This window comes from Salmo salar, chromosome 02 (assembly GCF_965601325.2).
Source record: "Salmo salar chromosome 02, fSalSal1, whole genome shotgun sequence".
In the NCBI taxonomy this organism is placed as follows: domain Eukaryota; kingdom Metazoa; phylum Chordata; class Actinopteri; order Salmoniformes; family Salmonidae; genus Salmo; species Salmo salar.
Genome location: NC_138292.1, coordinates 22,607,658 through 22,622,882, shown reverse-complemented (window position 1 = coordinate 22,622,882; position 15,225 = coordinate 22,607,658). Strand labels below are relative to the sequence as shown.

The window sequence follows — 15,225 nt, the reverse complement described above, 5'->3', positions numbered from 1 at the left end:
ATATATCATGCATAGTGTACACATGTACAGTGCTCTCTCATACACACTCATGCACGCAGCACACAGTGAATGTCAACACAACTTATAGAAATTCAAGTCATAGAAACAAAACAAAAGGCTGTTTATTTTCTTGAACATTTGGCAGTCTTTGCTTTAGACATAAATACAGTCATCTTCCCCCACATCCCCAGCAGCTCCTTAGCTTACGGCAGTGAACCCCAGCCCTCAGTACTTCACTTTCAAGGGATAATCTACTTCACCACAAAATCCACTTTCTGAACATTTACAATTTCAAAAAACATGGCTTTCAACCACACCGGTTGTGTAGATGCTATATTGTACACATTAAGTTAGTTGAAACCGAACTAGAGGCTTCAAACCGAATGGAAAACGTCTAACATCTGGCACTTTGATTTTGGGGTGAACTGTCCATAGAATTAGAATACTATTTAACAGGATCTCTGTAGAACTGGTTTTAAAGATTATCACTACGCGTTGACTCTGTGATTGGTTGGTCAACAGCTCAATTCATACTGTTCCTGTCATATCACTCTTCCCTACAACACTGTTAGAATCAAACACACCGCTACTCATTCTGAGAAACATCAATATTGCTGCTCATACACTTGAATGTGATGCGTCATCCTATGTAAATGATAAACCAAGTATTTTAAAGACAATACTTAACACATATTTCACATGGCACACATTGTTATGGAATATTGCATATCAAATCGAAAAGGAAAATACTGTAGCTGCTTTAAAATCAATCAATACATCTTTAAAACATCCATGCCACCGTGCTTCTACACCTGCATTGCTTGCTGTTTGGGGTTTTAGGCTGGGTTTCTGTACAGCACTTTGTGATATCAGCTGATGTAAGAAGGGCTATATAAATACATTTGATGTACATCCATCTTGTGAACTGAAATCTTAATGGTCAAGCAAACGTTGACAGTGGATAACTTAGGTCTCAAGTTGACCAGAGATGACAAGCAGTTACATAGAATTCTAATATAATTCATTGGTGTAACATATAAATGTAACTAATTTAAATAAAATGTTGACATTTCTTTCATCACATCTAAGTAATAAGTCTGGTTACCAGTGTAGTTCCAACATTAATTAACCTAAATGTTTTATTTAACCTTTATTTAACTAGGCAAGTCAGTTAAGAACAAATTCTTATTTACAATGACGGCCTACCCCGGCCAAACCTGGATGACGCGACGCTGGGCCAATTGTGCGCCGCCCTATGGGACTCCCAATCACAGCCAGATGTGACACAGCCTGCATTCGAAACAGGGACTGTAGTGACGCCTCTTGCACTGAGATGCAGTGCCTTAGACCGTAACCCCCTTATGGAGGTAGAGAGATGGGAGGGGGAGGAGGACAGTTGTTTGTGAGAGAAATGGTCATGACTCCATTCTATTCAAATGGAATGCAGTACACTTGTTGCCTCAATAACACATCAAATCATTCCTAACAAACCTGAAACTCCCAATATCTTATCTACTTGTTCCAGTATCCTTCAGTGGAAGACTCAGATTACTAGGAGGAGGGTGTAAAAACAGTAAGGTATTGAAATGCAGCTCCCTCCATGCTGCATCCTCAGCCAATAACTTTACACCATCACCTGTCTGCCCATCAGATGGACACACCTTCATTTGGTCAGGGGGATTTCCTATTCTAATGCATATAATGACATGCATTTTATAATAAACATTTTTCAATACAAAAAGGAGACAAGGGCTTTACAATTCTTACAAAAAACAGCTTAAAAATGATTTGATAGAAAATAAATTGATAAAAATAGATCTGCATACAAAATACGTTTAAAAAAAGAATAAACTTGAAACCCAAAAGTTACTGTTTAGTTAGAAATTAAAAGTGATACATTTAAATATATTCTGGTGTGTTAGCGAGCTAAAATATTTCCTAGAACATTTCAATCCCATTTCTAACTGGCACAGATACACATATAGCAGGCCTAGCTGATAGGTAGGTACACACATCAGCTGCATACCAGTCATGTATACTTCATGCCCATTACCAAGCACACAGACTTACAACAACTTATTCCATTTTCCTTTCCAAGAGTTTGTCTGTGAGAGGGAATTTGCACAGCAAATGTGAATGAATGAATCCTCTGTGAGTGTGTGTAACAGTATGTGTCAGTAGTGGGTGCGGTATGTGTGTGGTGCTGTAGGGGTGCAGAAATGTGTGCGTGTCAGTACTGAGGGTGGTACTTGGGGAACAGGTAGAGGTCTTTGCAGAGGGAGCTGGTGAATTCAGACATCTCCTTACAGCGATGGTGGGGGGTGCCAGGAGCATAGCCTTCTCTGTCTTTAATACGACCATTCACCTGAGGGCAGATTAGAAAAGGTTACTAGCACTGAATTTGCTGATAACTACTTTATTGAGGGAAAATGTACTTACTATGACTGTGATATGTGGTGTGTGTGTTTACCTGCACCAGTATGTCTGATAGGTGTGTGTCTCTGGCTCTGAAGCGGAGCGCTGAGTTGACCTCTTGGATGAACCAGGATCCTCTCTTGGTGTTCCTCATGGCTGCAGTGCCTAGCAGGGCCCAACAGACACTACATTACCTAGCAGGGCCCAACAGACACCACATTACCTAGCAGGGCCCAACAGACACTACATTACCTAGCAGGGCCCAACAGACACCACATTACCTAGCAGGGCCCAACAGACACCACATTACCTAGCAGGGCCCAACAGACACTACATTACCTAGCAGGGCCCAACAGACACTACATTACCTAGCAGGGCCCAACAGACACCACATTACCTAGCAGGGCCCAACAGACACCACATTACCTAGCAGGGCCCAACAGACACCACATTACCTAGCAGGGCCCAACAGACACCACATTACCTAGCAGGGCCCAACAGACACCACATTACCTAGCAGGGCCCAACAGACACCACATTACCTAGCAGGGCCCAACAGACACCACATTACCTAGCAGGGCCCAACAGACACCACATTACCTAGCAGGGCCCAACAGACACCACATTACCTAGCAGGGCCCAACAGACACCACATTACCTAGCAGGGCCCAACAGACACCACATTACCTAGCAGGGCCCAACAGACACCACATTACCTAGCAGGGCCCAACAGACACCACATTACCTAGCAGGGCCCAACAGACACCACATTACCTAGCAGGGCCCAACAGACACCACATTACCTAGCAGGGCCCAACAGACACCACATTACCTAGCAGGGCCCAACAGACACTACATTACCTAGCAGGGCCCAACAGACACCACATTACCTAGCAGGGCCCAACAGACACCACATTACCTAGCAGGGCCCAACAGACACTACATTACTTAGCAGGGCCCAACAGACACCACATTACCTAGCAGGGCCCAACAGACACCACATTACCTAGCAGGGCCCAACAGACACCACATTACCTAGCAGGGCCCAACAGACACCACATTACCTAGCAGGGCCCAACAGACACTACATTACCTAGCAGGGCCCAACAGACACTACATTACCTAGCAGGGCCCAACAGACACTACATTACCTAGCAGGGCCCAACAGACACTACATTACCTAGCAGGGCCCAACAGACACTACATTACCTAGCAGGGCCCAACAGACACCACATTACCTAGCAGGGCCCAACAGACACCACATTACCTAGCAGGGCCCAACAGACACCACATTACCTAGCAGGGCCCAACAGACACTACATTACCTAGCAGGGCCCAACAGACACCACATTACCTAACAGGGCCCAACAGACACTACATTACCTAGCAGGGCCCAACAGACACTACATTACCTAGCAGGGCCCAACAGACACTACATTACCTAGCAGGGCCCAACAGACACTACATTACCTAGCAGGGCCCAACAGACACTACATTACCTAGCAGGGCCCAACAGACACTACATTACCTAGCAGGGCCCAACAGACACCACATTACCTAGCAGGGCCCAACAGACACCACATTACCTAGCAGGGCCCAACAGACACCACATTACCTAGCAGGGCCCAACAGACACTACATTACCTAACAGGGCCCAACAGACACTACATTACCTAGCAGGGCCCAACAGACACTACATTACCTAACAGGGCCCAACAGACACTACATTACCTAACAGGGCCCAACAGACACCACATTACCTAGCAGGGCCCAACAGACACTACATTACTTAGCAGGGCCCAACAGACACCACATTACCTAGCAGGGCCCAACAGACACCACATTACCTAGCAGGGCCCAACAGACACTACATTACCTAGCAGGGCCCAACAGACACCACATTACCTAGCAGGGCCCAACAGACACTACATTACCTAGCAGGGCCCAACAGACACTACATTACCTAGCAGGGCCCAACAGACACCACATTACCTAGCAGGGCCCAACAGACACCACATTACCTAGCAGGGCCCAACAGACACCACATTACCTAGCAGGGCCCAACAGACACTACATTACTTAGCAGGGCCCAACAGACACTACATTACCTAGCAGGGCCCAACAGACACCACATTACCTAGCAGGGCCCAACAGACACTACATTACTTAGCAGGGCCCAACAGACACTACATTACCTAGCAGGGCCCAACAGACACTACATTACCTAGCAGGGCCCAACAGACACCACATTACCTAGCAGGGCCCAACAGACACTACATTACTTAGCAGGGCCCAACAGACACTACATTACTTAGCAGGGCCCAACAGACACTACATTACCTAGCAGGGCCCAACAGACACCACATTACCTAGCAGGGCCCAACAGACACTACATTACTTAGCAGGGCCCAACAGACACTACATTACCTAGCAGGGCCCAACAGACACTACATTACCTAGCAGGGCCCAACAGACACTACATTACTTAGCAGGGCCCAACAGACACTACATTACCTAGCAGGGCCCAACAGACACCACATTACCTAGCAGGGCCCAACAGACACCACATTACCTAGCAGGGCCCAACAGACACTACATTACCTAGCAGGGCCCAACAGACACCACATTACCTAGCAGGGCCCAACAGACACCACATTACCTAGCAGGGCCCAACAGACACCACATTACCTAGCAGGGCCCAACAGACACTACATTACCTAGCAGGGCCCAACAGACACCACATTACCTAGCAGGGCCCAACAGACACCACATTACCTAGCAGGGCCCAACAGACACTACATTACCTAGCAGGGCCCAACAGACACCACATTACCTAGCAGGGCCCAACAGACACCACATTACCTAGCAGGGCCCAACAGACACCACATTACCTAGCAGGGCCCAACAGACACTACATTACCTAGCAGGGCCCAACAGACACCACATTACCTAGCAGGGCCCAACAGACACCACATTACCTAGCAGGGCCCAACAGACACCACATTACCTAGCAGGGCCCAACAGACACCACATTACCTAGCAGGGCCCAACAGACACTACATTACCTAGCAGGGCCCAACAGACATTACAAAGAAATACCACCAAATATTCCAACATTCACATCATAAACCGACTCAGACAACACACATAAGCACACACACACACACACCTTTGAGGGAGGCGAAGCCGCAGATCATGTCAGAGCGCTGGGGCAGTTTGACTCTGAGCCTGCCTCTCTCCTCCATCTGCCTGGTGTCTCCATCGCCCTCTCCCTCCCTCCCTGCATCCCTCTGTTCACAGCCAGGAGACTGGGTCCTCTCTGGCCCGTCTGACTGCTCCACCCCACAGTCCATCTCCTCTGGAGGGAGACAGAGACAGAGAGAAGACGGGTTAGAAGAAGAGAACAGGGGAGGGAGGGTTGGGGAAAGGGAAGGAGGGAGAGTGAGGGCAGAGAGATCATGTGAGCTCACCTCCTCTGCAGGCCTGAATGAAGAACATCTTGGGTTTATTCTGCAGTAGAGGACAGTGGGCGTTGTCAAACGCCTCAAACACCCAGTCCAACTGAGAGAGAGACAGAGATTAAATTAATATGATTATCATCATCAGAGAGAAAGGGTTTCACTCTCAACTGAATGAGGTCCCACACACCTCCAGTAGCTGTCCGTCTGTGCCGTAGATAGCCCCCTCTACTCCATGGGACAGCAGACACACCACACAGCTGGATACTGTCTGGTGCTGCTGCCGTCTGCCAAACTGCTCAATGCACGCCCGCATGCCCTGTCAGAGAGAGATCAATCAGGTATTAAACTATATTCTAATTACATAGCACTTCTAGAATTATTTTGGTACATTTTGACACAAAGTGCAAGCGCCACTAGTTATATAGAGAGGAAGTGTAGAGCTGTAAATTCACCTTTTGTTCTTTACATTGTAAACAAATGGTCATGGAAAGACCAATTCTGCAAACAGCTGTCTCCACTAGCTAACACCATGACTCTAATAGCAACAGGTCTATCTGAAGATCAAGGCAAACTAATGCCTGAGTGCCACTGATTGAAGCTAGTGGGGGATCCACCGATATAGTCCACGTTGGTTGAAGCACTGCTGTACCTCTGGCACCACTGTCTTACACTGTGTGTGTGTATATACAGTTGAAGTCAGAAGTTTACATACACTGAGGTTGGAGTCATTAAAACTTGTTTTTCAACCACTCCACAAATTTCTTGTTAACAAACTATAGTTTTGGCAAGTCGGTTAGGACATCTACTTTGTGCATGACACAAGTAATTTTTCCAACAATTGTTTACAGACAGATTATTTCACTTATAATTCACTGTATCACAATTCCAGTGGGACAGAAGTTTACATACACTAAGTTGACTGTGCCTTTAAACAGTTTGGAAAATCTAAGAAAATGATGTCACAGCTTTAGAAGCTTCTGATAGGCTAATTGACATAATTTGAGTCAATTGGAGGTGTACCTGTGGATGTATTTCAAGGCATATGTTACAGATACAGGTATCCTGTGTGTATTTCTTTTCTCTCCTTCTCCCCTACTAGATTTAAGTTGTCTGTGGTTATTAGTTCTCACTGTTCCTTTTCACTATTGTGATTTACATGAGATATGTTACGGGCCTCGTTTCCATCCCCCCTAGGCTGCAGGGCCAAAGGGGTTCATAACAGCATACCTTCAAACTCAGTGCCTCTCTGCTTGGCATCATGGGAAAATCTAAAGAAATAAGCCAAGACCTCAGAAAAAAAAAAGTTGTAGACCTCCACAAGTCTGGTTCATCCCTGGGAGCAATTTACAAGCGCCTGAAGGTACCACGTTCATCTGTACAAACAATAGTACGCAAGTATAAACACCATGGGACCACGCAGCCGTCATACCTCTAAGTGGATATATTGAAGCAACATCTCCAGACATCAGTCAGGAAGTCAAAGCTTGGTCACAAATGGGTCTTCCAAATGGACAATGACCCCAAGCATACTTCCAAAGTTGTGGCAAAATGGCTTAAGGACATTAAAGTCAAGGTATTGGAGTGGCCATCACAAAGTCCTGACCTCAATCCTATATAAAATTTGTGGGCAGAACTGAAAAAGCATGTGCGAGCAAGGAGGCATACAAACCTGACTCAGTTACACCAGCTCTGTCAGGAGGAATGGGCCAAAATTCACCCAACTTATTGTGGGAAGCTTGTGGAAGGCTACCTGAAACGTTTGACCCAAGTTCAACAATTTAAAGGCAATGCTACCAAATACTAATTGAGTGTATGTAAACTTCTGATCCACTGGAAATGTGATGAAAGAAATAAAAGCTGAAATAAATCACTCTACTATTATTCTGACATTTCACATTCTTAAAATAAAGTGATCCTAACTGACCTAAGATAGGGAATTTTTACTAGGATTAAATGTCAGGAATTGTGAAAAACATTTAAATGTATTTGGCTAAGGTGTATGTAAACTTCCGACTTCAACTGTATGTCTCTGTTACCGGAGCTGTGAGGTCTCTCCGGACGGTGACTATGTAGTCCAGCTCAGTGAACACCTTCCTGAGGACCTCCTCGTCCACCTCCCCTCCCTTCCTGGAGTCCAGGTCAGGAGCAGCACAGGGGTCAAAGGAGACATTACTGATCACCAAGGCCAGGCCACGAGGACTAGATACCATACTATAGGACTGAAGGGGAGAAAGAGAGGAGAGGGGGAGGAGAGAGAAAGTGTGAGGGGAGGAGAGAGGGAAAGGAGGAGAAAAGAGGGAGGGACAAGAGACACAAAAAAGCAGCATGAGAATATGACATGGTTTACCTGAAGGAAAATAATGTGCTTACATTGCTGCTGTTCTCAGCAGTGTTTGTTGTGGTTTCTGTCCATGTACTTCAATGACAGTTTTACACCCCAGTGGAGCTCAGTGATGAATCATCCCCAACCTCAGCAGGTTTACAGAGACTTGAACATATGGGCTGGGGGAATTCTCCCCGTGTCTCTTTCCTGTCAAACTGACTGTGGTCTAGACAGAGATCGTCTTCTACGGACCAGTGGGACTCCCCTGGTACTGTCTAAACTCTGTCTATACTGCAGAAGTCTAATAGCTGTCTGTTTAGAGTGGAGACACTTCAACAGCTGTTACAGGTTGAGGTGGATGAATAGGAAGATCTGCTCTGCTGCTCCCTAGAAATACCTTGGGGGACAATGCAGCTAAACAGCAGCTGGAAACACATTCTGGACACAGGAAGTGCATGCATGTGTTTGTTGCAAAGGTGCATGTTGCAGTGGCTGCTGCCTTGAAACTAACTGCCCTAGGGGATTGCATAAAGTTGCATTGTATTATAATAGTTGTATTTGCAGTGACAAATATGAGAACCAAAAATATACAGCAGTTAACAACGTTAATTGTCTCAGGTAAGAGATACCAGACAGAGACTGTTGTGTTTTACCTGTTGGCAGTGACATGGTACAGACAGGTGATTTACTGGTTTGTATTAACAGTGAGCGTTGTACCTGTTGGCAGTGTGAGAGGTAGAAGTCTGGTGTACAGGGAAGAACAGGGCTGGTGATGGGACTGTCTGCATCCAGACACATCTCCATTGACTCTGAAACACATATTAGAATGACATTACACCCTGCGTGTATTTCATTCCATAAAATACACCAGTGGAGACAAACAATTACAATAACGCATATCAGAGCAGGGTTCCATTCAAGGTCACGTTTCTGCCTTGAAATGGAAGCTGTTAGCAACATATAATGGTGTTGTAACAACCTTTGTACTACAGCTATGTGAGCAAGTCACACGGGTGTGGTGCCTGCAGGTGGTGAGACTGGCTGGGCAGTGGCACTCCATACCAAGGCTACAGAACACTGCTTCCACACTGATCAAAGTATACAACTGGACTCAATTGGGACATTTTCATTTTACACAGTTTTATTGGGTTTATTAAAAATAAGCTTTTTACTGAGTTGCAAGCCAACAAACAGAATGATTACATTTATACCTTTTTCCCCTCCCAAACAACCACACAAACAATCCCTCCCACTTCCCACGATCTCCTAGGAAACGGGCAAATATTGTGAATGAAACAGTTGTAAAACTGATCTTGAATGCACCCAGCTCAGATGACTGCTCTACTCACCTTGTGTTCTGGCTCTCTTGGCTGGAACCATCCCCTCCTGGGTGGGCAGTGGGAGGGGAGAGTCCACATATCTCTGAATGACAAAGGAAATTGAGAATTGAACCATGTTTTAACTTACCTTCGACCTCAATACAATCTGAACATTTATAGGCGAAACCAGTTCATTGCTTATTTTTTCTCTCTCGTCTGCAGTGTGAATACCAAAACATCCAGAGGAGGCTTGGGTTGGGAGTGATGGCTGATTCTCATCTCTCTCCTAATCTATATCTCTCCTCCTCTTTTCTTATTCCCCTCTTTCTCCCCATCCCCCTCTTTCTTCCTGTTACAGCAGTCTGTAGCCTGGGTTGGGAGTGTTCTGGTCACTTCTTTCTCTAGCGACTACCTGGGGGGGACAGTCTGTAGTAGGGTTGAATGGCAGGAACCCGGTTTCCGAGATTTACCGTCCAAAACCACTCCCCTTTCCCGGGATAAATAACTGCGAGAAACCGGTAAATTATAATAAATGACTTATATGAACAGCATGGCGTGAAATGGAACTGTTAAAATGATATGCGATGTCCAAATCTGGTTTCTCTACGGCTGCTGATTGATGAATCAACGCTCAGGTTTGGGACAGACAGCCCATCTCAGTATGGAGCGCAGTTCACAATGCATGTAGACCTACTGTATTGGTATTTTATTAGGATCCCCATTAGCTGTTGCAAAAGCAGCAGTTACGCTTCCTGTATCATCTCATCATGGTAACGTTTTTTCTTGTGACAGGTAGGCCTACATTGACTGCAGCATAGCCTATGCTACAGTAATATAAAGAGCAAATGCCCGTCTAATTTACCCATCTCCACCTGGCTTTCAGGGGTCACCTTGTTTTTGTAAAAAAAAAAAATGTTTATTGCAGTTCGAGAGTTTTAAAAACAGCCTATAACTCTATCGTTGCTTTAAATCAGTGAACACACTATCAACTCCATTCAAATTGCATCCAAAATAGATAATCCTGTTCTAAATTGAGATAGATAATGTTCTAGCCTACCTCTTTCAGGTAATACATTATTAGCCTTATATTTAGCTAATTAATGATGGGTAATGCATAATAAGCATCTAACTTTTAGCCTCTGACTCTTGCACAATACGCAAGCGCCTGTGCTCCACTGGCCTCTCCTTAAAAAAACACTCCTTAGTTCTGAATCCCATGCAGGAAAAGCTAGACAATTCTTTTTGCATTTCTTACACCAATAGAGTATTCGAAGGACGCAATATATTTTTTGCTGAATGTTAAATACAGCAGCCAACAGAACTCACGGGTAGTTTGAAAGAACAGTGAATGCGTGCGATAGCGGCAGTTATTTATTCAGACCCATAACCATTCAATCTTCATGTTCTCTTCTGCTTTATCATGGTTTGAACGATGTGCGTAATTCCAGTCCATATAATACAGTATAATACAATACAGTAATACAGTTCCCACTCAAAAAGTTTAGCCTACTGGAGCTTGTTTCATGCATTTACCCAAGAGAGCATATAGCTAGCTACATCTATGTGGTTTTATGCTTCCCTGTCGTGTGTAATGCGCAGTAGCCTATATCCTATAGATAATGGCACAATTATTTGGGCTTTGGGCTCATTAAATGTCTTTAATGTAGGGCTCGTAAAAATGTATCAGACTCAGGTAGCATTAGGTTTGAATGTTTTTCATTACATATGCTTTATGTTTTTCAATGACACTTCCAGTTTCGGAGGGAAATACAGGGTTACTCGGGAGAAAAGTTATTTTATTCTTGGGATGGAACATTTGTAAAATACCAGGAAAATATTCTAACTTAGTCTGTAGCTTGGCTTAGGTGTTGGGTAGAGCTCACCTCTTTCTCTTCATCCCTCTCTTTCTCACCATCTTTAACTGGGGTCTTTGTGAATAGGGCGTAGCGGCCTGAAGCTTGGATTGGGTATGTTGTGGAAATCACCTCCTCAGCCCTGTCTTTCGCCCTAGCTGTCTGGGGACACTGTGTAAGGGGCACAGTTTGAGGCTTAGGTTGGTTGTGGCGCTCACCCCTCTCCCTTTCTATCTTTGTCCTTCTGCTCGTCTGTCTGGATCAACGTCTGATTATTGTGTTGTGTGGCACCCAGTGCCCACTCACTTGTCTCTCTCCGTCCCTCTCTGGTGACTCTGTGAGCAGGGCACATAGGTGCTGCTGCTCTGTGTCTCTCAGTGCTGAGCAGAAGCTGCTGAAGGCTCTGGGACCACGCTTGGGGAGCAGGGACAGCAGACGCCAGCTCCGCTTGTGGGAGGTCGGCTCCGCCTGGGGAACAACGGATATCAACACAGATTACAAAAAATATAAAGTGAAAGACATGGTAATCTACTCTGCCCCCCCCCCCCCTGGATGTTTTGGTTTTTGTCCTAGCAGTACACATGATTCAAATAAACAACTCATCATCAAGCTTCGATTATTTCAATCAGCTGTGTAGTGCTAGGGCAAAACATTTTTAAACATGCACACAGGGGGCAAGGACGAGTTTCAAGGACCGAGTTTGGGAAACCCTGATCTACACTAACATTCACATTTGATTACATGATTGAAGTTAATTACATAAATCAACAATAAGACATTTGGGCCATGAATGCATGCATTTTTTTGGACGTTGATAGTGTCATAAGTCACCCGACCTGGTAGTAGTAGTATCGAGCTACACAATTTAACATGGTGAACACAACATACCAGGATGCTTTCTGCCATGCTGTCGGTAAGAATGTCGTCTGTCTGCAGCGACTGAATGAACAGCTCGTCTACCACCATCTCTTTGCAGAGAGTCACAGAGCATTTCCGTAGCCCCCTTCTGTCTCGTTCCAGCATACCGCATTCCCCCAACATTCTGCTACAGACGAGACACAGGAAACCGCTTCATTTACTGTCAACTTCCATTCTTCTTGCAAAACCGTGGCGCGGTATATAGGCCTAGCTTCTCAACAACAACGTATTAACGTTACTCATTGGCATTGTATCTAGCTATTACAATAGCTCAACTTACCTTGCTTTCTAAATCGTAGTGGTAAGGATCCTGAATGTGTCTTTCTGTAAGACAACTAACATCATACTAGCTAGCTATAGTAGCGTCTGGATGAATACGAGAAAGAAATTGGTAGTTATATCTCCTATTCTTTCCAGTCTGGTAAGACGCAGCAGATACTTACAATGGCTGTTAGGTAGCAAGCTGTCTCCAGCGAACGCGTTAGCTAGCTAATAATTAATGTGTGAAGGAATAGTTGACATCACTTTTACGTCCGAACAATACTAAATTGTAAGCAAATGTCAGTATCGTTGCATTTCAGAAAACAATGTACATTTAACTTTAGATATGCAAATAGCTAACGTTAACCAGTCAGGTTCGCTTAACACATTGTTACATCGGCATGCTAACGTTGGGATGTTATTTTTTTCGAGGATTTCAAACATTCAGAACACTTTCAATGCGTTCATCTGCTCCCAAACCATATGTCCTTAAAAATAGATTTCACTAACTGTATTTGAAGTTATTTCGCACAATTTAACAACATAACGTACCCTACTAAACCAACTTCCGCGCCTCTGCAATGTGTGGAAATGGTAGTGGTCTAAATTCATTGTGTTGAATTACAGCCAATGCAGTTCGGGGGAATTTGGATTGACGTTTTCCTGGGCGAATACAAGTCAGTTTTCCCATGGCGAGGGCGTGGTTGGAAACATATTAATCAAATGAATTTTTAATTTGTACCTGTTGTTACAGTAAATGATCAACCAATTGATAAGATCATGGAAGACTAACATAAACAGCTATCTAATGTTTAGACGAAGTAGAGAGGATGGCATGTAATTTGTAGGAAATAAGAGAGTGGGATTCAGGAATGAACTGGAAACAGCTCACATCTGTCCACAAGGAATTTTTGATTGTGAGAAATCCATGTTTGCCCAAATACTGTTGATTGATGTGAGAAATGATACTTAAAATGGCACGACATAATAGACCTTATTGCGCAAATGGAGCCAAATATGTTGTATTTATAGATACACTATGAACATACGGTGCATTTTGAAAGTATTCAGACCCCTTGATTTTTCCCACATTTTGTTACATTACAGCCTTATTCTAAAATGGATTAAATACATTGTTTCCTCATCGATCTACACACAATACCTCACAATGACAAAGCGGTAAAAGGTTTTTCAAAATGTTTGCACATTTTATTTACATAAGTATTCAGACCCTTTGCTATGAGACTCGAAATTGAGCTCAGGTGTGTCCTGTTTCCATTGATCATCCTTGAGATGTTTCTTGATTGGAGTCCACCTGTGGTAAATTCATGATTTGGAAAGGCACACACCTGTCTATATAAAGTCCCACAGTTGACAGTGCATGTCAGAACAAAAACCAAGCCACGAGGTCGAAAGAATTGTCCGTAGAGCTCCGAGACAGGATTGTTGAGGCACAGATATGGGGAAGGGTACAAAAACTATTCTGCAGCATTGAAGGTCCCTGTAACGATGTACGCTGAGAGTCGGGAAGCAAGTTCAGGGAGTGAATACATTTAATAAATAAATAAACAAAACAAGAAACACAAACAGCGCACAGACATGAAACGGCAGCAATGACGACTGGGGAAGAAACCAAAGGGAGTGACATATAAAGGGCAGGTAATCAAAGAGGTGATGGAGTCCAGTTGAGTGTCGTTATGCGTGTAACGCTGGTGACAAGTGGGCACCCTAATGAGCAGCCTGGTGACCTAGAGGCCGGAGAGGGATTAATTACACGTGACAGTACCCCCTCCCCGACGCGTGGCTCCATCCGTAGGACGCCGACCAAGATGACGATCCCGGGGATCAGGAGCGGACTGGTCACCTCTGCTAAGACGCGGGAACCTGTAGATCCATAGAATAACGCCTCACCCAAGGGATGCATCAGGGAGGTTTTTTTTTCGGTGGGAATGATGTCGGGTCCGGGAGCCGCTACAGGCTCTCATGCCTCAGACAGAACGCCAGGCTCCCCTGCGTCCGCCGGCTCGTCAGGCTCTCATGCTTTAGCCGGATCGCCAGGCTCCTCTGCCTCAACCGGCTTGTCGGGCTTTTATGCCTTGCCGGATCGCCAGGCTCCCCTACTTCCACCAGCTCGTCAGGCTCTCATGCCTCAGCTGGATCGCCAGGCTCCCCTGCCTCAGCCGGTCTGTCAGGTTCCCGCGCTCCAGTCGGCGACAGGTTCCTGAGCATCAGCAGGGTTGACCGGTCCGCTCCTGATCCCCGGGATCGTCCCTTTGATTGGCGTCCTGCGGCTGAAGCCGAACGCCTGGGGAGGGGGTACCGTCATGTATAATCTCTCCGGTGCTCTAGGTCACTATGCTCCCGCGTCTCAGCCGGACTGACAGGTTTCCCGTGCCTCAGCAGAGGTGACCGGTCCGCTCCGCTCCTGATCCCCGAGATCGTCATTTTGGTGTCCTGCGGCTGGAGCCGCGCGTTGGGGAGGGGGTACTGTCACGTGTGCTCCCTCTCCGGCCTCTAGGTCACCAGGCTGCTCGTTATGGCGCACACCTGTTGCCATTGTTACGCGCTCCTGCGCTTCATCAGACTCACCTGGACTCCATCACTTCCCTGATTACCTTCCGTATATATGTCACTCTCTTTGGTTCCTTCCCCAGGCGTTATTGTTTCTGTGTCAT

At 45.5% G+C, this 15,225-nt stretch overlaps 1 protein-coding gene across 9 annotated transcripts; it reads right to left on the bottom strand.

Moving 5' to 3' along the window:
* Positions 1-104: 104 nt before the first annotated feature.
* LOC106576719 (caspase-2) lies at positions 105-13,191 on the bottom strand. Of its 9 annotated transcripts, none has more exons than XM_045700219.2 (13): positions 13,103-13,159; positions 12,570-12,655; positions 12,260-12,440; positions 11,678-11,839; positions 11,402-11,542; positions 9,549-9,621; positions 8,917-9,008; positions 7,913-8,095; positions 6,064-6,192; positions 5,886-5,976; positions 5,585-5,773; positions 2,471-2,580; positions 105-2,365 (listed from the first exon to the last, which is right to left on the bottom strand). In XM_045700219.2, the coding sequence occupies exons 3-13, from the start codon at positions 12,410-12,412 to the stop codon at positions 2,231-2,233; spliced, it is 1,458 nt and encodes a 485-aa protein (XP_045556175.1). In that variant the 5' UTR covers positions 12,413-12,440; positions 12,570-12,655; positions 13,103-13,159; the 3' UTR covers positions 105-2,230. The 9 variants fall into 9 exon arrangements, with proteins under 9 accessions (XP_045556175.1, XP_014009555.1, XP_014009548.1 ...); XM_014154080.3 differs by having other exon boundaries at positions 12,260-12,416; XM_014154073.3 differs by lacking the exon at positions 12,570-12,655 and having other exon boundaries at positions 12,260-12,416; positions 13,103-13,191.
* Positions 13,192-15,225: the final 2,034 nt, after the last annotated feature.